General features: G+C 45.0%; 1 protein-coding gene across 2 annotated transcripts in view; it reads left to right on the top strand.

The window, feature by feature from the left end:
- The window catches only part of LOC147718781 (transmembrane protein 182-like), a 202615-nt gene extending 179168 nt beyond the window's left edge, over positions 1-23447 (top strand). For both annotated transcript variants that reach the window (XM_086918763.1, XM_086918761.1), the window contains one exon: positions 21261-23447. In XM_086918763.1, the coding sequence (XP_086774889.1) occupies positions 21261-21490 (230 nt within the window). In that variant the 3' untranslated portion in view covers positions 21491-23447. The remainder of the gene's footprint in view (positions 1-21260) is intronic.
- The last annotated feature ends 1567 nt before the right edge of the window (positions 23448-25014 follow it).

The following is a 25014-nucleotide window of genomic DNA, read 5'->3' on the forward strand; positions in this document are numbered from 1 at the left end:
GTTTGCGGGCTTGGCCACTGGATGCAGGAGGGTTGCCAAGTGTGGTAGGCCAACAGGTGTTTTCCCCTCCAGAGGGGGTGGATCCGAAGACAAGGACTTCTGTTTTCTCCGAGTTGAGCTTCAAGAAGCTGCTGCTCATCCAGGATGCAACGTCTTTCATTACTTCCTGGAAACTGTGACTGGTGAAGTTGGGTTCCTTGGTGAGGGTGGACGAGCTGGGTGTCATCGGCGTAAAATACTATGCTGAGTCTGTGTTTTCAGACAATGGTAGTGAGGGGAGCCATGTAGATGTTAAATGAGGGAGGATCCTTGGGTACTCTGCAGCTGATCTCTGTGGGTCCACAGAGGAATGGCCGAAGTCTGATTCTTTGAGTTCGGCGGGTGAGGAAGAAGCAGATCCAGTCTAGGGCAGTTCCCTGTATGCCAGCGATTTGGAGTATGGCAGTTAGTGTGCTGAGGGAGATGGTGTCGAAAGCTGCTGAGAGGTCAAGTAGAATGAGGACAGCCATGTGACCTTGGTCAAGAAGAGTGCAGATGTCGTTTGTGTCAGCTAGAATGGCGGTCTCGGTGCTGTGACTGGTGTAGAATCTGAATTGGGAGGTGCAGAGGATTGGGTTGGATTCTATGAAGTTTGTGAGCTAGTTGTTGACAATCTTCTCAGATACTTTGGCTGCAAAGGGGAGGAGAGAGATGGGTCTGGAGTTCTTGAGGTCCGTCAGGTCTGCGGAGGGCTTCTCGAGAAGGGGCTTGACTTCTGTGCATTTCCAGTTGTTGGGGAACTTGTCTGTTTTGCGGGTGTACTTGATAGTAGCTCAAAGTTTGGGTGCTATAGCGGAGGCAGTTCTGTGGCAGATGTGCGGCAGGCAGGGCTCAGGGGGGACTCCTAAGTGTAGGCTCCTCATGGTCTTAGCAGTGTCTTCTGTGGTGGCAGGGGTCCAGGCGGTGATGGTAGGCTGGGTGGCATTTCTGGTGGTAGGTGTAGTGTTGGTGCCTTGGTTCCGTTCATCAAAGGTTTCGTAGAGAGTCCTGATCTTGTGATGGAAGTAGGAGCTGAGTTTGTTACTGAAGTCCTGGGAGGCAGGGGCATGCTGGGGGGTTTTGTAAATTCTTTTATGATGCTAAGAGTTTCTTAGAATTGCGGGAGTTATTGAAGATTCTGTCCTGGATGAATTCCCTCTTCGTGTATCTGATGAGTTAGTGGAGTACTGTCATGTCGGTCTTGTAGGTGGTGAGTGCTTTTGAGGTTTTGTTATTACTCCATGCTTTCTCGAGTCATCAGCACGTGCGCTTGGATTATCGGAGGTCAGTGGTGAACCAGGTGGCTTTTGTGATGCTTTGTCTGTCGGAGGTCTGGAGGGGGCGAACGTGTTGGCGCATTCGGTGATCCATCTGTGGAGTTCATTGGCTTCAGAGTTGGCATCGGTCATGGTGGGTGGAGGAGCGTAGTTGATGGCAGAGTTGAGGTGCTTTTCAGTGATCTTGCTCCAGTTCCTGCTTGCGGGGATTGGTGTAAGTTTGTGTGCGGTTGGTTTGAAGAAGAAGAAGTGGACTCAGTCGTCGTACGTCCAGAGGGGTTGCATGGTGCGGCTGAAGTGAATGTTGTTTCCTCCTTCGAAGATGGGGTCGAGATTGTGTCCTGCCTTGTGACTGGGGGTGGTGATGAACTGAGGCCAGTGGAGTTGGGGTCGCTGAAGTTGTTGAGGTGGAAATTCAGGTCTCAGAGCAGTATGTAGTCCGTGGAGGCGAGTGCGTGTGGCGCAATGAGGTCTGTGTTATGTTATGTTATGTTAACTATTTATAGAGCGCTCGTACACCCATGGATTTCATGGTGCTGTTTGTGAGAGAACAGAGTACAAACCCTAGGCACAGGACTGCTTGAATAACCACGTTTTCAGAGACTTTCTAAATACCAGGAGGTTGTCACAGTTTCTAAGGGATAGAGGGAGGGAGTTCCAAAAAGTGGCCGCCAAGTAGCAGAAGCAGCTTCCTTCTTGTCTTTTCTTTTTAAATGAGGGAATGGTAACTAAACTGAGATGGGCAGAGCGTAGGTTGCGCTGGCGTTTATAGTTGGTGATCAGGTTTCTGATAAATTTACGGCCGTTACCATGCAATGCTTTAAAGGCAGTGCAACCCGTCTTAAAGGCAATCCTCTGGGCCATCGGTAACCAGTGGAGTTTTTCCAAGCCAGATCTGACTGATTGCCATTTGGGTTGTTTCCAAATAAGTCTGGACGCTTGGTTCTGGACCATCTGGAGACGTTTTAGCAGTCCTGCTGGGAGACCAAGATAAAGACCGTTCAAGAAGTCCAAGCGGGAGATTACCAGGGCTATTACTACTTGTACGAGTGCTGAGTGGGTCAGTAGGTGTGCTATTTTCCAGATTTTTTTAAGTTGGAAAAAGCTAGAGGATACAACAGCTCCCACCTGTCCTTTAAGTGATAGATCAGCACTGAGAATGACCCCTGAGCTTTTGACCGAGTGGGACACAGTGGGTGGAGATCCCAGGTCGAGTGGCCAGAAATGTCGACCCCTGCTCAACTCACTCTTCCCGGGCAGGACTAGTTCTGTCTTGCCCGGGTTGAGTTTGAGATGGTTAAGATCCATCCATCGCTGTATGTGTGACATGGTTGCCAGGAATTAATCGACAGAGTCCGTTGAGTTTAAGGGGTTTATTAACTGAAAGTCGTCAGCATAGTTCAAAATAGTGATTTTACGGTTTTAAGGAGTATAGCAACGGACGGAGGTACAGGTTGAACAATAGAGGTGAAAGTGAGGAGCCCTTGGGTACCCACAGGAAGAAGATGTCCTCAGGGCTGTAAATGTTCCTAGTCTCACCGACTGTGTCCGGTTGGTGATAAAGGAATTATCCAACTTAGGGCGGGGCCCTTGAGGCCTGCCTGTTCGACACGATTCATCAGTATGTTATAATCAACCGTGTCAAACGTGGCTGACAAATCAAGGAGCACTAAGGCCTGATGGATGCCCTTGTCTGCATTTGATCTTAAAGTATCCTGAACTGCCAGAATCACAGTTTCTGTGGAGTGAGATGGACGCAAACCTGCTTGATTCGTCTCAAGATAGTCAGAGTTTTTGATGAAGTTAGACAAGCATCTAGACACGTGAGCCTCGAGAAATTTAGACAGGAAAGGGAGAAGAGAGATGGGCCTGTAATTGGCCAGTTCCAAGGGGTCTGCTATGTTGGTCTGCTGTGATGGTTGTGGCGAACATGGCGCACGGTCCGGGAGGTCTGTAGGCAAGGGTGCTGCATAGAGGCGTTTGGGTTGATCTGTATCTGGAAATAGAGGTATTCCATGGGGGACGAGGAGTCTTTTGTGCTGGTTGTAGTGAGTAGGAGGGAGTTTTTGTTGACGATGGTGAGTCCCCCTCCAGGTTGTTTGGAGCAGTCCTTGTATAGCTTTTTGTAGCAAAAGATAGTCCATGAAAATCTCAATGCAAATGGTTTATTTTGTATAGCATGGTAAAATTACATTGAATAGACCTTGTGACAATTAGAGGAGCTGTTGCCTTGTGCAATGTAGTTGTTAAATGCATTCTGGGATGCTGCAAAACTTGTTTTTGCCTTACCAATTTTGCTGAACTATGGTAATACATTTTAATGTGGATATATATAGATCTAATACTTGGGTGCCTGCCGACCTTGTATAAAAGCATATCTCTGATTTTCTTCTGACAGGTGACTTGTGAAGCACCTAGTCACCTGTAAAAAAGAAATTAAATAGCCACTCAACTGTAATAACGTATCACAGTTGAGCTGTGATGTCACAATGCCTTCTGCCAGAGATAGCAGCGGAGGGAAATGGTAGGCCAGAGAGCATCATTAAAGTTGCACTTAAAAAACGCAAAAACGAAATAAGGCTTTTCCTTTTTCTACTCTATGTTTTTAGATTAAGAGTGAAAAGCAGAAAAGGAATATAAAGGTGAACATTTATTTTTTTCCCCTACACTTTAGTTAATTACAGGAAAGACAGAACATATCTGCATGCTTCTAGCTCTCTAAGTATATATTTTTTAAATTCTGAATTGTATTTAACTGATGCTGATATCTTCAGCCCAAAAAAATCTGACTCCTTTTTGATGTGCTTAATTTTGCACTGATTTTATTCTTCATGTTTACAAACATCCTATCGCTTTCATATGAAAGAGCACCACAGCAGGTTTGTAAGTGGTTTTCGGTAGGGTTTGTGGTGTGCCCATGTATTATAAGAAATAAAGTACCATCTGCCATACATTATAAGGATATTGCAAGTCATTGAGAAGTTCCATGACCTTATAAAAGAGCTTTCCATAAAAGATTTGGTGTAACTGTGAATTATTTCCCATAATTCACCAAATACAGATCCCCTATATTTGCTTCCCAAAAAAACAAAAGAAAAAATTAGTTAAACACGACGGTATTTATTTCGTTCAGTGCCTGTAAAAAAACCTCCTTCACAATGTCAGTGCTGCTTTTTTCACATTAATCAGCATACCTGACAAGGCCATACTTTAAAACAAAAGTATTTTATTTATGCAATTTTCATAACATATACAACCAAAAAGGATATCAGTATTTGTGTAGGCTTATATATCACAAGCGTCCAGATCAGCACATTACATCAATCGTCAATGGACAGTATTTCAAGTGCAGACAACAGTGTGACAGTAGTAAAATAAAAATTAGAGTGTGTTACAATGCAGGAAAAGACATTAATCAACATTCATGGTGAGCAAATATGAAGTTAATGGGCCCTATATTCCGCGAGGTTTAGAGGCGCTGGGCAATTCCTCAGCATAGCAGTTGAGTTGATCCCGACAGTATACCATGTTCTGCAACCATTGCTTATGTGTCGGTGCGGGTCTATTGCCCCTATGTATCACTCATCTCACCCCCTGTGGAATGCCCCTCTGCTGATGGTGCTCAAAACCGCTGCAATGAATTGGCTGTTTTTTTCTCTGAAAAAATCCAGACTATATACTCCTCTTTTGGGGATGCTAACAACGATGTGGTACCCCCGTTTCCTCCACCTCTGATGCCCCTGTCCCCTGTAGGCTTGACACAATCTCACTCTTAGACATTCCGGCCCTAGACAGACTTATTCCCAAAGTTACCTCAGGCTCCCCCAACGACCCAGCACCCCCTCAGACCCTCATTAAGCCAATGAACATAATTCGCCCGGTCATATTGGGCGTTCTCAACACTTCCATCTCCTCAAAATCCGTACCCCCCTCTTGGAAGTGTGCGATGGTGAGGACCTTGTTGAAGAAGCCCAATCTTGACCAATCCAACTTACCGTCCTATTTCCTTGCTCCCTTGGTTGAGCAAACTGCTTGAGAGGCACGTAAATAACATCTTGATGAGCTATTTGGAGTCAAATAGCCTTCTACGTGCCTCTACGACAGGGTTTCGCCCGCTTAATGGGACCGAAACCGCCCTCCTAGCGGTAACAGAGGAAGCAAGAGCAGTGTTAGACCAGGGTGGCAAAGTCGCCATCATCCTATTAGACCTCAGCGCCGCGTTCGACACGGTTAACCATGTCACGCTATTACAACGACTGGCGGACATGGGCGTGTCGGGCCCGGCTCTGGAATGGCTGACATCCTTCCTGGCTGACCGTTTCTTCCAGGTCTTTGAGGGCGAGGCGGTATCACCTAAACATCCACTCAGGTGTGGGGTTCCTCAGGGCTCTTCCCTGAGCCCCACACTGTTTAATGCCTACATGGAACCCCTAGACAGGATTGTCCATCCCTTCGGTGTGCGTATTGTCACCTACGCGGACGATACCCAACTGGTGGTCTCCTTAGTCCACTCAGAGGTATCGTCCAACACCCTAGGCCCCTGTCTGGAGGCTGTTGCCAGATGGATGCAATCTTCCTGTCTAAAACTTAACGGGGAGAAGACAGATGTCATCTTATTGGGTAACCCTTCTCCCTCTGTCTTTGCATCCATCTGGCCACCATGTTTGGGCTCGCCCACCGTTCCCAAGTCCCAAATAAAAAGCTTGGGGATTTGGTTTGACACAGCCTTAAACTTCTCAGTCCAAGCCACAAAGACCGCAGCTACCTGCTTTGGATTGATGAGGATGTTGCGGAAGGTGCTCCCTCTGCTTCTATTTCAGGCAAGGAGGATCCTGGTCCAGGCTCTTATACTATCTCGCCTGGACTACGGGAATATCCTCTATATGGGAGCCCCCTCCTTTGTCACCCATAAGCTCCAAGTCACCCAAAACAGTGCAGCCCGTTTACTCTATAATCTCCCTCGCTGGCAGTCAGCAAGGAATGCCCTAAGGGAACTTCATTGGCTTCCCATAGCGGCTAGAGTACAATTCAAGGCCATGTGTACTCTACACAAAGCCTTCCATCACCTTGGCCCTGCAATTTTACAGCCTCTGGTCACTCCCTATGTCCCGTCACGCTCCCTCCGATCCTGTACCCTCCAGCTGGCCTCCTCCATCAGAGTCAGGAAAGCCTGCTGGGGAGGCCGCTACTTTTCACACACTGCGGCTAAGCTCTGGAACACCCTTCCTCTATCCCTTCGAGGAACTACTAATCATCTTTCCTTCAGGAAAGCCTTGAAAACTCACCTGTATGCTAAATCCTGCTGATCTGCCCTGAGCCCTCGCTAAGTAAGTTTCCAGTCATAAGCGCTACGAGGCCTCCGGGTAGATAGCGCTATACAAGTGCAGTTTCAATTCAATTCAATTCAATGTGTAGAGACTCTACGCTTAGCCAACAGCAATGTCACGGCCATCAATTTCCCTTTAGTAACTTGTATATCGGTAACATTTCCCAACAAACACATTTGTGGAGTGCATGGTATTGGTACCCCCACCATTACTGTCAGACTTCGTGTGAACTGTACCCTAAATTCAGCAACCTTCAGACAGGTCCACGCTAAATGTTGGAAATCTGCACTTGGTGCTCTACATCGTACGCAACTGGTAGACTCTCTTAGACCATATTTATAAAGCTGAGCAGGTGTATAATACACTTGATGCAAATATTTAAAATAAATTAATCTATTGCAGTTAGACGACCTGTCAATCTGCAATATTACATCCAATAATCTTCAGACAGTGGTTCAGAGAGAGTTGCATTCCACTTGTCCAGTGACCCATACCCTGTGGCTACCCCATCCTTCTGTGAGGTGTGATATAATTGTGTGATGAGTTGGGATCTCGTTTGAGTTGTGTAGGTGAGTTGTAATGCCCTAAGGTATGCAGCTCCGTAGGAAATTGTGGGTACTGTGTGCGTAAAGCTGCGCGTAATCTGGTGTATATGAACACCCGCATTGCAGAATTTTCCCCATCTTCTAGGAATGCTGAGACCTCTGCAAATTTCCCCTCTGGGAACACATTTCTCATTGTGTGTACTCCTACCGCATGAAGGACTTGAAGTGCACCAGTTTCACCAGACACTGAGATTGCAGTATGGTGCAAGAGTGGCAGTTTCGGTGCATATAGCATTAATTTCTGTGCTCGCCTCCCATATTCCTGCCATGCGCTGACTTTGCATTGCACTGTATCTATCTCCCTCTTTTTAAATATGGGATGCGGTTTTACAATCATAGCTTTGAGTGGTATCGGATTCACGGCACCCACCTCAACTGCAACATGTGGAATATAAGGCGGAGTGTGCTGCCAGTAGTAGGCATTATGCGCCTGTGTGCAGAGATAGTACTGTTGTAAATCTGGAACGGTGAATCCACCCATGTCATATGGGAGCGTTTATACTTCCCACTTCACTCTCGGGTTTTCCCTCCACATGCAAGTGTAATCAGTAAGGAGCGAAGCGTAGCAAAGAAATGTTGGGTTAGACGAACGGGAATATTCATAAATAAATATAAAAACTTTGGGAGTACAATCATTTTTATCAGCGTTATCCTGTCAGCAAGTGACAACAGTAGTTTGTTTCATCTAGCCACTGGTTCTCCAAGCTGTGGGACTGCTCTCTCATAATTAGTTTGGATAACCACCTGTGAGTCCCTGTGAATCCCTATCCCCAGGTATTTTACCGGGTCTATGCTCCATTCCAGCGGATGACAAAGCTCTATCCGTTGGGTGTTATTGGTCAGGGGTAGGACAATTGATTTGGCCTAGTTTATTCCTAGCCCGGAATGCCATTAAAACCGTATTTATTCCCTGATAAATTGTTCGAAAAATGTTTCAGGTCACGAACGTAGAGCAACCTGTCATCGCCATACTTCAGATACCACAAGAGGTCGATCGAAAAGAGCAAAGCTGCCTGTGCATACCGTTGTTTTAAGATGCATGCGTATGGTTCTAACACCACTACAAATAATAGGGGTGACAGCAGGCACCCTTGCCGTGTACCACGTTGTATCTTAAATGCCTGTCCGTTGAACCTCGCGTGCGCTATAGGGTCCGTGTATTAGTTTGATCCAGTTTGTATAACTGAAGGGCACCCTCATGCAATGTAAGACTGTAAACATATAGGTCCAGGAAATAGAATCAAAAGTCTTAGCGGCATCCAGTAGGACCGCCACCGCAGGCAAAGTCGGTTCCAACTCATGCAGCATCGCAAATAACGTATGTAAGTTATGTGACGTAGATCGGGTAGGTACACACCCCGATTGGTCAGGGACAACCATTACAGGGAGTAGCAAATGCAGTCGGGTAGCTAGCACTTTTGCCAAAATGTAAACATCTGTATTAATCATCGTTAGGGGCCTATACAATTCACAACTGTCTGGCGCCTTTCCAGGCTTTAACAGTGTTTTGATCAATGCTTGTCAAAGGGTGGACGGTAGACTTTCTTCCTAGTACGCTTCTTTGTACATCTCATGAAGACAGGAGGCCAATAAGTCAATGTATTCCTTATAAAACTCTGCTGGTAGGCCATCTGTGCCAGTAGCCTTCCCATTAGGCATCGCAATGATGGCATCCCGATTTTTGTCTATAGTTATTTGATGCATTAAAGTCTTGTTGCCCTCTCGAGAGCCATACAAGCGCTATATTTTCCAGATATTGTGCTATTTTTGCCTCCTCTGCTGTCATTCTACTTGTATACATTTTCTGGTAATACTGCACAATCGTTCGAGGATTCCTGTTGTGTCATAATGTACATTATCATCATCTGCAATGGTCTTAACTATATGATTTTTTCCCCATGGCTCTGCAATTCTATTGGCTAGTGCCTTCCCAGGTCTACCCCCTTCACCATAGTACCTGACTCTCCATCTGCGCGACATGTGATGCACTTCATTATACTCTGTAACCTTAATTCTAATATTTGCTAGTGTAGCGGCTGTAATTTCATACTCACGCTCCAGGCGCCCTAATTCTTGCTCCATATTTCTCATGGTACTATGCAGTGACTTGAGAACCCCTGCTAGTAGCCCTGTGCATACGCCCCGTATGGTCACTTTGAATACTTCCCAGATCGTCCCCACACTCTAAACTGACACTCTGTTGTGTGTAAAGGAGTCTGGGATATCTTCTCTCATCCCTTGACGGAAACCCTGATCTAGTAAGGAGGAAGATTGTAGAAGCCCCTGAAACTGCGTGGGTGTGTGCGTGCAGACAATATTTTAGGTAAATGTTGGCCAGTAGTGGTCCATTTATTCACATCACTCGTAGTCAGCCAAAAGTTGAGGCGCGACCATGACGGATGCACATAAGATTGGCATGTTCCCTCTTTCAAGCCAGGGTGCCGCAATCTCCAAAAGTCTAGCAGTCCCAAGTCCTTCATACCATTAGTAACAGAGAGTGCTGCTTTTTTAAGTGTGAACTCTGCCGAGGTCATGCGGTCTTCTTCGGTCACCAATACAACATTAAAATCCACCCCCATATATAATTGCTGATGGAGACAACTTGTGTATTTTACCCCATAGCGTCTCATAAAAAACAGGGTCATCTGTGTTAGGCCCATAGATGTCACTCGTGTACCACACAATATACCCTGTACCAGTATATATCATCCCAATTCATCTTCTTCCACATGCATAGTTTCAAAGGGGACGCCTCTCTTAATCAATATCATTACCCCCCTCGCATAGGAGGAGTAGGATGAGGCCAAACACACTCCCGCCCATCCAGTGGCCACTGGATGGGCGGGAGATGTGTCTCACACAGTGAGATGAGTTTCTTGCAGCAGTGCCACTTGATCTAAATAGGCTAGTACTTGTCGTATTTTCTTAGGAATATTGAGGCCTTTAACATTCCATGTTAACCATGATATTATATTATTCCTAATTTCTGCCTTTCCATTCACTGTATAATGCGCTAGGTTGTCGTCTTGTATTGTACAATATTGTACGTGCCATTATCAATCATTGTGCTGTGCCCAACTCAGTTTCACATGCATATAGTTCCCCAACTGCCCCTCCCACCCACTTCAGCATCCCAATTATGCTAAGGATCCCATTTTGAACAATGAGATCACAAACCAATTTGGGGTATACCCTCTTAGGGGGTCGCCAGTAGCTGCCAATCCTCTGTGAATTAACAAGGGGGGGGCAAGGTAGGTATGGGAACCACCCCATCCAACTAAGACAGTGTGCATCGATGTACAGCCCAACATGAGATCTATGCAATTTTTAATACTCCAACAGAACAACAGTATGAGTGCACCAACAGCATAACTCTTATGACCACATGTGTGATGTACATATTATAAAACAGATGAGTATATCATTAGCAGCACACTAAGCATTGTCCACACAAAATAGACATAGCAATGCAGTCATTCAGTCTCTCATGTGTGGCAGTTCATATTCTGGGTAATGCCACCAATCACTCAACACTGTGTAGCTCACATGCTCAGTCTTCCATGTCTGCATCCTCGCCAGCTGTTTTTGATGACTCTTGCCACTCAATCTGACGCAAGTACTGCACAGATTCCTTTGGAGCTGTGAAGGTCTTAGCCTTGCCCGTATGTTGTATATGTAGCCATTCTGGATACAGCATTGCATATTGAATTTTCAAAGCTTGCAACTTCTTCTTCACTGGATGAAATCGTCGTCATGCTTGTACAGCCACCGTGAACACAGGCAACAGCGCAACTTGCATGCCTTGATAAGTGGTAGCGCATTTTTCTCTGACCAGACGAAGCACTATATCATGGTCACGATAATTGAGTAGCCTGGCAATTATGGGGTGTGGTGGAGCACCGGGCACAGGTTTGGGTGCCAGGGATCTGTGTGCACGCTCCACAACCAACATGGCTGAAAAATGTTACGCCCCTAGCATGTCTTTTAGCATGGTCCCAACATACAGCTTCATTAGGCCCGTGTTAGTTGACAGGCACTCCCATGATCCGCAAATTGATACGACTTGATCTGGCTTTAAGATCTTCATTCTTCACCTGTATCACTGCCAAGAGTTTTTCCATACTAGAGCAGATGCACTGACAACCTCCATCTGGTCTTCAGTAGTAGAGATGCCTCAGTTAACCGCGAGCCATGTTTGTCAAGCTTCACTGCCATACTATCTATATGCAGATTCAGGGTATCTATCTCGCTATTGATCGATTGCAAACTGTGTTGCATAGTGAGCATCATACATTTCAGTTTGCTACTAGCACATGTTTCTAGTTCCAAATAAGTATCTGTGGCAGCTTGTGTTTGGGATCTTGTGAGCCGCTGGGATTCAAAGGTAAGTTTAGCCTGCTGTTTATCCGTTTTGCCCAGGGCTCCTGTGTCGTTACGCGGGCAGATCCACACATGTGTGTGCCGGGTTAGCATTGTCTGGATTGCAGAACGCTCCTGTTAGTGCACCACACAGTTAGGAAATTTCAACAGAAGATATACGCTGTTGCATGAGCATGCGTCACTGCCCTACATATAGTACAGTCCACTATGCAGGTGTCTTTCACCAGGGTCTTGCGGTATAGCCCACTGTTAACTGATGTCTGAGCTACTGTGTGAGAGTAATTACTTTGTCTGTGGTATAGTTTTGCCACCCCACACAGCTGAAAATAACAGTAAATAGCATTGCAATCATGGTGGAGTGGCAGTTGAACGCTACAAATGGCCCCAGTCAGTTCATAGTATGTAATACCACTATTTCACACCTAAGTGATTGTACACCAGTGCAGAGCACAGCAAACCACAATACGATTACTCGTTGTGCACTGTAGTTAAGCGCGAGTAAGGAACAGTACTGCAGCCTTTATCCCGCAGCTCCCAGCCATCACAAACCTGTGATATCAAATATAATCACCTGTGTGCTTGTAATTCACTCACATTTATCCAGTCAAGCAGGAGGCATTTCAACAACTGCTGTTTGGTATCCACAACCTCATTCACAGCAGTTGGATAATTTCAATTCTTAGCGAGCACAACAATATCAGGAACCAGCAATCAGGTCTGCCGATTACAGGGCTCATGTAGTCCACCTAAATCATTGTTGTCTAGGCCAATTCGTTGAATTTCACATACCATGTCACATCAGCGTGGCGCCGTGCTGCGCTGCAATCAGGCTGGTTCGGCACAGACTATTTTAGGCCAGAACCGTGAGGCCACAAGGCCGCAATGTGTCGCTATGGTGCCCACAGCAGCAGTTCGCACCCCCTCTCTCCGGCCCCAGCCAGGCCTGCACCGACAGCAATGATGCAGCGGACAGCACAGTAAATAAAGGTTAGCGATTTTACTACAGTTCACTTCTGACATAGCTGTGTGCGGCCGCTCCGTTTTAGGCTACTTCAGGCAGATGCCGCAAAATTGAGGGCCTCCAGGCTGCAGATGATTCGTTATGGTGACCACAGCAGGAATCCACTCGTTCCACTGCCCCTACAGGGCCCACACTGATATCACTGAAGTAGCAGGACAGTCCAGTAAAGTTTAGCGCTCTCCGCTACATCGCTCTTATGCTTAGGCTGTGGGTGGACGCATATCGCATATCTCCCCTTGCTGTCTGGCCGGGTCGATTGTGTGCGCGCAGCTCAGCAGCAACACCTTACCGCGTCTCTTTGGGTGGCCGGGGGTGTTCAGGTCCTTCACTATTTTCCGCTGTCAGAGCACCGTACACAGGCACTGCCAAGCCCTTAGCAGCGTTTACAGTTCAATGAGATTGTCGGTGCAAGAGTAACTCGCGGGAGCCGCCATTTTGTGCATTTCTTGTCTCTGCCGGAAACAGCTCACAGAACTCCCAGATAGCAATGTATGATCAAGCAATTTGTTCCTCTCATGCAGAGTAGCCAATATATGATTGTTTTACTGCTGGATGGCGGTTATTATGCAGGATATTTCCCTGATTATTACCTGGACCAGCAGAGCAGCACTAAAGTGCGGCTATCTTGTTTGGGGCTCTCCAGCGCCCCCCCAAGCCCATACTTGATGTCAGCATCTGCAAATTAAACTTCCACGGTATGTGAAAATAGACATTGCAAATGCATAACCTGTCAAAATAGACTTACACTGTCCCACATTACACTTTATTTTCTTTCTTGATATTTGTCTTGTAAAACCCACTCAATAATGCTAATGTACTACAAAAGAAAAGCACATTTCACTTTCTATTTAAAATTTGATTTAAAATACTACACATTGTTGCAAAAAACATTTTTCAAATGTTAGTCGATTATCCCAAAAAAACACACATTTTTCAAAACATTGACAAACATATCTGTAGTCTCAACGAAAACAATGAATAGTAAACAAGGACACTCAACTCAATTAATAAACGTGTAAATCATGTTCAGATGACATATATAAACTTGCACATATTACACAGTTACCCATTATTGACTGTCACAGGTTTAAAAAAAAGCAACAAGTAATGTTGGAGGCAGTAATCAGAGGAAAAGGTGGACCAAGTGATGCATGCACAGATATGGTCAAGTATTTTGAGTAATTTGGAGAGGAAGAATGAGAGGGTCAGGAGAGCAAATATGATTCACAGAGCAATGGAGAGAGGGAGCGTGGGAGTTGAACAGGAATATGGGATAACACAATTCAGTTGAGGAGTTTAATTATGAAGACGCTGAAAGATAAATGAAAAGAGAATAAGTACAACAATTGAGTTTTAGCAAAGGATGTTAAAGCAAGCCATACATGAGAGGGAGGGGTAGCGAGGCAGAGCTGGGGGGAACACGGGAGAGGTAGCAAGCCTAAGATCTGCAAGAGGAGACAGGGGACCAATGAGAGCAAGGGGGTCCATGCAGAAATAAAAAGATAGAGAGAGATAGAGACAAGAGAAGGAGGGTGATTGAGGCAAACATCAGAGGAAGAAAATGGAGCAATCGTGAGAGAATGTAAATTGAGCAGAGATGAAGAGGTAGTGTGGCTCACTGGTTAGAGGCGGCAGACCCGAGAGCAGCGGACGGCCCGGGACCAGGGTTCGATTCCCGGCGCGGCAGGTTTCTGGACTAGGGTCAGCGGACTCGATAATTCTCTCGCCTCGGTGCCCACTCTGATCAGCGATCACACTCGGCAACTCTGGACATTAGCTTGCCTCATCCTCACTAACGGCCCGCCGGGGATGCCTGGTCTCACCCTGGAGATACCCATTAAGGGACCATCTCTCAGGGAAGCCAGGAAGGGTTTCGCAGCGGTCGAAGCGCCTTGGGACCCTCCGGGTAAGTAGTGCGCTATATAAATGCCTATACATTTACATTTACATTTACAAGAATGGGGTAGACAACAGTAGTAAAAAAAGAGGATAAGTAAGTGTAATTGTGACATCCTGGCAATGGATGGGACGATTGCCCGACAGACACATTGGAGGAGTAAAACTATTGGTCAACATCATGAATCACACAATGAAGTCCCACCTAAGATCATAAAAATCGGTCAATCAAATCATATAAGCTGAGATCAACATAAGAACAACTCACCCACAAAGGAGATGACAAAACAGCAAATTCTCCTAAAACACGAATACAATTCAAAAGGGCCCGAAGACATCCTGAACAGGGGAAACACAATTCCTAGTTTAGCAGACCTCCAATATACTGATTTGATAACAGTTGAATTTTTCCTAATGAAGATCGTAATCTGGCACAATACACTCACCACATTGAGAAAAGAAGCAATAGCGCTTTCAGTCCTGGATTTTAAGCAACAGTTTGAGGCATGGGGCATTGTACTGTCGAAACACACAAAGCTTTGGTACCCAATTCCCCTGATCGTATCATCAGGGATAAAACAGCAAATGAAAAAGCCATTACATACTCAGTCTTACGGGCTGTTGGGACCCTTCAACTACAGCAAATGCGCTACTTGGAAACAAAAACAAATCCAATCAAATCCCAGCCCAGTTGTGCAGGCTTCCATCTACCTTAAATGCTACATAAAGAAAATGACACTGACCTCAACAACTTAGGGTTCATAAGGGAATCGAATTGCACCTTGTCACCTGAATCATAGCAGGGGAAAGACCCTGTTGTGTTCTAGTCGGTTGAGTAACCGGCTGAACACGTCACGCCCACGTGACTTCTGTTTGATAAATAGCGTCTACGCACGCACGTACGCTAGTGAGGCGATGGCGTGGAAGACGAAAGAAGCAAAGTTGATGGTGTCTGTGTCCCTCTTATTTCTTTTATAAGTGTAGACCTCTGTGCCCCCCAAGAGTCACTTTTCCTGCGTTGTGCATCCCCGCACAACATAACAGCTGGCGACGAGAGTGGGTGTGCCCTCGCCGCGTGTGTCGCCGCATTTGCCGAGGGGCGGCCGCGAGCTCTGCTTTTGGCTCGCGGCGCTCCTGCCCGGCATACTCCTGCGGTGCTGCTCGCTCCGTGCACTGGAGCGGACCTACACTCACCGTGGCCGCATCGGCAGCGCGCCTGGCACAGGTGAGGCGCATCGGCCCGCGCTAGAGGAAAGTGCATCGGCCTGCAGCGGCCCAGCAGCAAGTGGCAGTGCGTGCATGGAAGAATGGCAGCCGACCCTGCATCTTGGCCGAAGAAGTGCCGTGTGCGGCCCCACCACCGTCGGAGAGCTACTCCAAGTGTGAAGGGGACAATACAGTGTTCCAGGCCCCACAAGCATATCAGCAGCCAAGGGAATTCTAGCAGGTTCCATCCCAGGAACAGGCCCACCTGAGGCGACGGCGTGGAAGAAGAACGAAGCAAAGTTGATGGTGTCTGTGTCCCTCTTATTTCTTTAATAAGTGTAGCCCCCTGTGCCAACAAAGAGTCACTTTTCCTGCGTTGTGCGTCCCCGCACAACATAACAGACCCCTGCTCCAAGATTAAATACCACCTAATCGCACTACAAGAAACATGGGCATCTTAACCTCTGCCACTGGAAGGTTACTTGCCACATAAAAATAGAAACCCACCGGAGGCCCAAAGTTGGCCTTCCATTTTATGTCTCAATGGTCTTAAACATCAAGTCAGAACAACTCTCATCACCAGACCATGAAATTGTTATGTTCAGCAAATGGATTAGGCATGTGACAAATCCAGTTTTGTTGCACAATGTATATGTTCACCCCAATCCAAAGGAAATACCAGCATTCTACACAATGCTAAGCTCCGAAGTAGTAGAAATTAGGCACAGAATGGGAAATCATTAACTAGGGACTCCACCTCTTTGTCTGGAAGTGATAGGTTTGATAGGGAGGATTTAGACACATTGATACGGAAACGTGCGACTTCCTCAAAGGCCTGTAACTCCTTCTGAAGGGCTGTCAAAGTATCACGGGCGAGGACAATGTCAATAGGACATCGTCCCCCAATAATGATATCTTGAGCTCTACCAACCCAAACTTGATTCCATGTATCTCTGATCTGCACAGTCAGTGGTTCTATGCTAAGGACGAAGAGCAGATGAGATAGTGGGCACCGCTACCTCGTCCCCCTGCTCAGGGGAAATATATTGGATCTCGCCCCATTGGTCAAGACCCTTGATGTGGGATGGACATAGTTTACCTTCATCATTCTAATGGCTGTTTTGCCAAATCCGAATCTCTGCAGTACCTTCACTGCATTAGCCCCTTTTTGCCGGCCGTCGTGCTGTATCTCCCTCTGATGATCACTTTAGTCAAGACCCCTCAGCTGCCATTTTGTGGTCAGGCACGCTCGGTAATAGGCCTGAGTGTCTTCCTGCCTAACCTTGTTCCTCAGTATGCTTCTATCTGCTCGATCCCTGCTGCCCTGTTGAGGTTTAAACCGTTCTGTTACAGCCTTACTCTTGTTGCTGGCCGCTACGCTGCGTATGTCTGGCTCAACTCCCTGGGGTCGCGCGTCCGATCCCCCCTGCCCTCCACCACCTGCTGCTCAGCTCACCTTCTCTCCTATGATCACTGTGTACAGCTCTCAGCACCTGCTGAGTCGATCTTTGTGGGTGGGGGGGCACACTTCCCTTGCCTCGGCACAGCTTTTCCACTAGTTTTGGGACCCTGCTAGTTCCCAATCTTCCCGTCTCAATACGTTGTGGGAGTGCAGACCTTCATCGCCATCTTGCAGTGGCCTCGTCCACCCTATGGGTTCCGATGTCTTTGGTTTCCAGCAGCCCCAGAGTCCATTTCTTTGACTGCTGCTTTCTTCTCGCTTCTATCTCTGAGCCAAGAAGAAGCATCATTATGCGTGTTTATATTTGTCGTTAAGCCTCTAACCACAGGTCGGAAGCTTACCGACTTACATCGTTGGTTTCAAATCTGACATACTGGTTACGATGAAGGCTGTTGGATTTGAAACCGGACTGTCAGAACGACTAGCTTCCAATGGGCTCAAGGAACCCGTCAGCCAGTTGGAGGCCGCTCATAATCCCCTTTGTATGAAGAGTCTACATTGGCTTGCGGTGGCCAAACTCTGTGCCTTCATGCTAGGATCTACCATCTTTAAAGCCTTAGCCGGGAATAGCCCAGACTTAATATCCTCAAGGCTCCAGCACTATATTCCTTCCCGCAATTTATGCTCCTACAACTCAAATTTCCTGATCACCCCCTAGTTTAAACGTAAAAAACATGGAGGGCTCAGATTTGAGGTCCTTGCCCCGCAATTTTGGAACTCGCTCCCTAAGGAAGTGAGGCTGGCAACCCCTTATGAGCATTTCAGGAAATTACTAAAGACCTTTTTATTTTCTCAGTCATATCAGTGAGTCTACTGTGCTGTAAATGCCGCTTCTCCCATTGACCGCAGCACCATGAAACCGCCTGGTGTGCGTGCGCTTTATAAGCACTTTTAACATAACATAACATAACATTTATACGGCGTTTATGCCGTGGGAATTATGATGTCGCTTTCCAACACGCTTTTCACTCCAGGCTTTCTGACATGAAAAGCCTGTTGGAAAGCGACTATGGCGGCCCCTAGCAGGACCCATTGCTACAGCGGCTTCTGGTTGGAGGCCTGGGGGGGCACCATAATCCCTGCACCATGTGGCAGAAACCATTAGGTGCCTGCCATGGGGTGCAGGGATTTACAAAAATACCTATTTCTCAATGAGAGCGTATGCTATGGCCAGTTTACGGCTGCAGCAAAGGCTCTCATAGAGAAATGGGATTGTGCCACCGCACCATGCGTGGTCACATCCTAATAATGTGGTTGGGGCCGCCGACCGGAGGTCAGACGGTCCTGATTCCGCAACGCCCGGCCAACATAGTAGTGAAGGCCCAGGGTCTTTAATGAGGTGGAGAGTTGCTGCTTTGCCTCAGTGGAGAAATTTAAGTGTGAGTTTCTTGTGCTTTGAGCAGAGGGGCTCAAGCACAGACAGATATTTGAGTATGTGATTCACTTTAGTCAATTCTGATCAGAATGTGTGCATGGTCATTTAATGGTTCATAATGTGGTTGACTAGTTTCTGACTTTTTTTTCCAGAAGCCTGGGAACTAAAAGTGCTGTGTGCTTTATATAGAGGGGATATATTCAATTGTTTCCTATGCGTTGCTTATATCTGCACTTTTGATTCAGGGCTTACAGTAGGTGCATAAATTGAACATTAGGATGTAATGAAGTTGCAGATTCGCTTAACCCCTTCGATGCTGATGACGAGCTCAGCTCGTCATCACCCACGGGGGTCGTGTGCTGATGACGAGCTGAGCTCGTCATGGTGCCACTAAAATGGCATTTTCCAGCACACAGCGGGAAAACGCCTAGCATCCAAGTGGTTAAACAGAATGTGAAGTATGAATAACTGATAAAAAAGACGTTCTTCTGTGTGCCCAGGGCTGGACTGGCCATAGCAGGCACCGGGCGTTTCTCCGGTGGGCCGCCAGGGTGGGGGCCGGTTTTAGGACCCTTGGGGCCTTTTTGGTACTGGGACACTTTTTCAGCATTGCTTAAATATCGGCATCTGTAGCAAAATCGGCCAAAACTGGTCTTTGAAAACAGCACGGTTGGGGGGTTGGTGGGGGGGAGGGGCGGCCCAGCACTTTGGCAGGGCCAGTTTTAGTTCCCAGTCCGGCCCTGTGTGTGCTTCATTTGAGGTACCTAAATAAAAAGTGCATGTTTCAAATTTACTTTTTTCACCATGGTCCCATAGTGTACCGCGATGCCTACAGTAAAAAGTGCTCCGCTAGTGGGAAGGGAAGTAATTCTCAAACCTGAGAGGCAACATCCCTATTGAGTTCGGAAAAGCATGTCTTTTTCTTCTGAGCAGCTTTCCTAGAATCTTTGAGTCAATGTGTGTGGCACCTGCGACTGCCACTTCACTACCACCGACGTATAACAGGATATCAGAGTAATGGTTTGTGGTAGTGCTGTGCTACCCCAGCACTCAAGTTTGGACATCTCCCCAGGGGCAGAGGTCAGACTCGTTTATGGGGTACGGGTCCCAGGTAATTCTGCATAACCCTTTTTTGTAAAAATGAGCACTATGATTGAACAGAAATAAAGGTGGCCATTCGGTCATTGTTAACTGGAAAATGAGTCCATGTGTTGTGTGCATGCCATAAAGATTTCAGTGCATGTATACTGCAAGCAATGGATTCCAATTGGATTAACTTGTTACTGTCTACAGAGTCTGGTACCATCCTCATGGATATTTGCTGCTCATATCACTAACATCTAACTTTGCTTGAGATGAGCGTAAAGTCTTCTATTATTATTATTTTATGCTTTTGAATTGTTTTGGTCGTCCCATGCTTGGCTATCTATTGGTTCCAGCTACCCATAATGTGCTTTTACAGCGTTTTAAGGTTTATTGTGAACTGAAACATTGATTCAAAGCCTCTTTCCCTTAGCTCCCTCTTCACACACACACACACACGCACCCACACACACAAACACACACACACATACACACACGCACTTTGATTATAAGTTAATGGTGGAAATGAGGCCTTGCAGCCAAGACTTCTTAGTGATCGTTAAATCTTCTCTGGCACTCGAGGTTTCTTAGCATACTTCTCGACAAGCATTCAAGATTAATGGGATACGATGTAACTCTGAATATATTTTAAGGATTACTAAATAAAAGGGCAAAAATAAAAATACTAAACAATGGCAATACTTAACTTATAATGTGCATTATGGATACAATAGTGTAGACTCCGGTCAAATGCTTGCAGTGGCATATTGCAATTCTCAACTTATTGTATGTCATGCCCAACAGTAGTATGATGTTTGCACAGGTATAAATGTGGTCCGTTTTTATATATTGTAGTTATTACTGACCCAAGGGTTCTCGGCCCTGGTCTTATATTTGATCTGGCATAATACTGATCATTCTTGTTATTTATCATCGTACTATTGCTGTCTGAAGCCTCCCCCTTTATGATTGGTGTTACCTAACTGCATCCATCCATCCATCCATCCAGTCACTCATCGTGTATCCATTTATGCACTCACCTCTCATCCATCCATCCATCCATACTCTAAACGCACCACTAATCCTTGCACTCACCCATTCCTCAATCTATCAATTAAATGCTCACCCTTTAATGATCTAAGCACGCGGTCCAGTTAAACATTAGTTCATCTTCCAATGCTTCCCCTCATCCCTCTAACTACTGACACATTTTCACACTCACCCACTTTGCCACCCACACAACAAAACACAAAATTGCCAGTCAGTTAAGAAACACTTCTTATAAAATAGCAACACTTTCAGACTTGGCCAATGCTTGTTATTTTTTACTAAACTGTGACTTCCTAAACACAACACGATGATGAAAAGAGTGCAGAAACTTTTCAAACACTCACCCCCAGTCAAGAGATCTGGGTTAAATCCACTGTTCTTTTGCTCACCCAGTTTAGACCCAGCCATATGCAAATCAGTTTTGACCCTGCTCCCCAAGGGACTGTGACTTCCATCAAGTTTGCCTTACTTTTTGAAAGTTCATTATTTTGTATTTACATCTATGTACATCTCATTCCATATTGCCAACACTAATTCCAAAGTGGTGTCTTTGTTTACAGGGGGACTATTTACAGCCCTGGTCATCCTGTTTGTGATATGGAAGGAGGTTGCGGCTGATCTGCAGAAGTACATCCTCCTGGAACGGAATGAGCGCTGCGTGGATGACGCCCACCTTACTGTGTACTATGGCTGGTCCTTCATGTTTGCAGCTGCAGGGATTCCACTTGTCTTATTATCTGGACTTCTCTTCTTCTTCATTGGGAAGAGTATCTTGAATTCAAAGAAGTGATGTGCAGAAAATCTAATATACTTTTGGCGAGAGCAACCAACATTCTGGAAATGAGGGTCCAGAGCAGCATTCAGCAAATGGATATTTTCATAGTCATATTTTCAGCAGACATCTTATTGATTGGTGGCATGTGTGATAATGGAGTTACAAACTCTATACAACTGTGAAAAAAATCTACTTGGACAATATCAGATGATCAGAAGCTTCTACAGAGCTTATCACATCTGCTATTTCTATCGTGAGAAATGTGCGTGGACACAATTGTTTGCATCTCACAGTATAGAGTTCAAAGTCTGCTATAAACAAATGTTGAACTTGGATGTTAGAAATGTGCAGTGCCTTTTCCACAGTCATGGGTCATGATTTTATGACCATTTAAAACAAGTGGGTAACTTGGACAACTGCACCTGAGTAGGCATGTTGACAGTCAGTTTTCAGAATTGGAACCACCTTGTGTCAATCAACCACTGCCCGATTTAAAAAAGGTATGGAAAAAAGTTAGGAGTTCGTTCTGCTGGAATACTTCTTACATTTGGAGAAAATGTCCGACTTATATGGTATTGCTAAACAATTTCAGGAACTAGCATAGGAGACTACAAGAATCATAGTGTCCTAGGAGTAATTCCATGCATAAAATAGATGCATGCATAATGTACGAAAGTTGAATACTTCTGCACATATAAATGTGGCACAAATGTGCATTCGTATGCATCATATTTTTGTGAATTTCCATAGGGTAAATACTTTTCACTACGGTCTCTTGACAAACATACATTTGTTTTCATTTCCAAGTTTGGAAATTATAGCTATGTGGGTGTTCAGCTACTTCCCTAGAGTGCCCACAAACCCGCTCCTTAATTCTGAATCTTGCGAATAGTGAAATTCCATCATAGCAGTGGAATTATAGGATTTGCAAATGTCATCTGTAAGAGCGAAACACTAAAAACGGGCTTAAAGCAGAACGTGGCATTTTCCCTCACAAAGAAATCTTCTTTTACATCTTAGTTTTAGGGGTGGCAGCAATGCCGTAAAGAACTAGGCCATAAAATATTTGCTGTTACATCTCATGAGTGCTTCACCAAGCACGCCTCTTTCTAGCACAGACAGGATTGTAAAACTGCTTCTCATACTCAGTTCAGATCCGCAAGAGTTGCAATTTTATGTTTGGGTGCAATTTTTGTTTGGGTGAAGTCACTAATTAATTATAAATCACTTAATAAACAATTTGAAACGTTATGCTTTTTAGCAGTAATCTACTTGCAATACTCTCTGTCCATTAATGATCTATGGTTATCATAAATATAATAACACTTGTTTTCCAGAGGAAGGAACAACATTTTAACTCACTCCTGCTAATTTAATAAACCCCAAATGAAGCTGAAACATTGGAAGCAACAATATCATCTAAGGGCTGTTTCCCCAAACCTTTTGTGAAAGTCATTCAAATATGCAGGTGCTCAAAATGCGTCTATGGCTGCAAATCATAGGTTTTTATTACTGCAGCTGGCGCTGCCTGCTGCAGAAAACCTGCCAGTAAAATTTCCAGCATTCTTAAGTATGAAGTTAAGGTGGGAAAGGATGACCCCCAAAGGAAGTGTTAAACCTGTCAGTGGCTGTAACCATGTTCAGTGCATTTCCCACACTCATGTCACTTATTTTTTTTAATTTTCAAAAAGTACACACTCATTTCACTTCTAAACGTCTGCCTATTTCAGTAGGAAATATGTCTTTCAAGTGGCGGAAAAAATCGTGCAAATGACGTTAACACTATTCCTAAACTAGTGTCATTCTACTTTTTATGCGTAAAGTCCACATAATACTTGGTTGGCTTTGGCAGTTTCTTATCCTTTGGCACAGAAATCTTTTCTTAGCGATGGGGCTTTTTATTCAATTGTGTGGCAGGACTTTCACACCATGAACGTGATACACAATAAAACCTTAAGGTTTTGCGTTTTAACTGGATGCAATTTTTTTGCTTCAATTATTGTGTTCATAAAGAGTGGTTCTAATGGTAGAAGATTAATAGAAACAAACGTGGTTATTTCTCCAGAAATCCATCTTCTTTCCTTCACATCACTCAGGATACCATCATGAGTGAAAGAGGGGCACTCTTGCTATGACTTTAATTCTTCATTGAGTCCAATTGGATGGCTATGTTGTTACAAGTAATGGAAATCTGGGTGGGATTTTTATGAGACAGCCCAATATAAAATCTGACAGATTTCCGATAGAAAAGTAATATGCAAGACCAGGGCGGTAAAAAACACAATAGGACATGATGAAAACCATAAGAAAGCTTAGGTGACCTATAATTTAGAATAGAGTACTACAAGACAATAGTATACAAATGCTATATGGATTTCCTGTAAGATGTTTTTCTTTGTAGAGCAGAATTATTTCCTATAGAGGTGAACGCTGTTAAAGTCACTTATTCCCAGGTCCAGTGGAATAAGGTGACATCTCCTTCAAAGTCCAGAAAACTGGAGCAACTAGGTAAATATACATTTGGGTATTGATTGACCTAGCTGAGATTAAAGTCATCTGCACTAGTACACAATTCTCAACTAGACCAACAGCATAGACACTCCATTCCCCTTGTAATGTATGCGTGGATGTTTGTATGTTTTAAAATATAGTTTATGTTTTTAAAACTGATAGATTACTTTTTTGTCAGCTTGTAGCATATTTATAACAAGAGCATCATTTCGATTGTGATCTTTTTGACTTTTACCCAGGTTTTAAGAGAACTCTGAGTATGGATTTACTAAATATATATGCCTTCTCGGACACTCATCCCAAGCTGGGCGAATCATATTTTTGCGTGCATTTTTCCAGGTGAAGGAGCACCTGACCCGATTTTCTGACTGAAATAACCAGCTGACAAATTCGCTTCAGGCTTTGGTTGAGACAGCAGCCAGGCTTCGTCCCTAGGCCCTCCCCTGTCCACTCTCCTTTTCATCTTATCTCTCCCAGTACTAGGACAGGTGGGAAATGGTAGCTTTAAACCACACAGACCTGGGAATTCCATGCAGCGTTACCCATGGTAAATCCGACTCCATACACTTCTTCTTTTAAAATCCATGGGATTTAACTCGTAAACTGCACAGCACTGTCAGGGTGTTGCCACTCGGTAGCAGTAATTAAAGGTCTGGAATTTGCAGCCCACAGTACTGTGCAATCTGTAATGAGGGACCTAGACTGTCAGTGATTGAAATAGAGAAACTGAGGTTACTACATATCTTTTGATGAAAATAAATTCCAATAATGATTATATTGTTAGTGTCTGAATAAAAATGTAGAAAGTACTAAAATAATGCCTATAGTCACCTACATTTTTATGTACAAAAGGAGTTGGCTCCATGGACCTTGGTTCGTTGAGAAATATTAAAAATGTACCTTATAATGGTTGTTAGAGGCTAGAGATTCTATATGGGAGTGAAGCGAATCAGTTGTTTCCTAAGTGTACTTACAAGGCAAATTTCATAATACTAGTAACGGTTCTTGTGAACAGACCTCTTCATGAT

The sequence above is a fragment of the Lissotriton vulgaris genome, chromosome 4_1 (assembly GCF_964263255.1).
Source record: "Lissotriton vulgaris chromosome 4_1, aLisVul1.2, whole genome shotgun sequence".
In the NCBI taxonomy this organism is placed as follows: Eukaryota; Metazoa; Chordata; class Amphibia; order Caudata; family Salamandridae; genus Lissotriton; species Lissotriton vulgaris.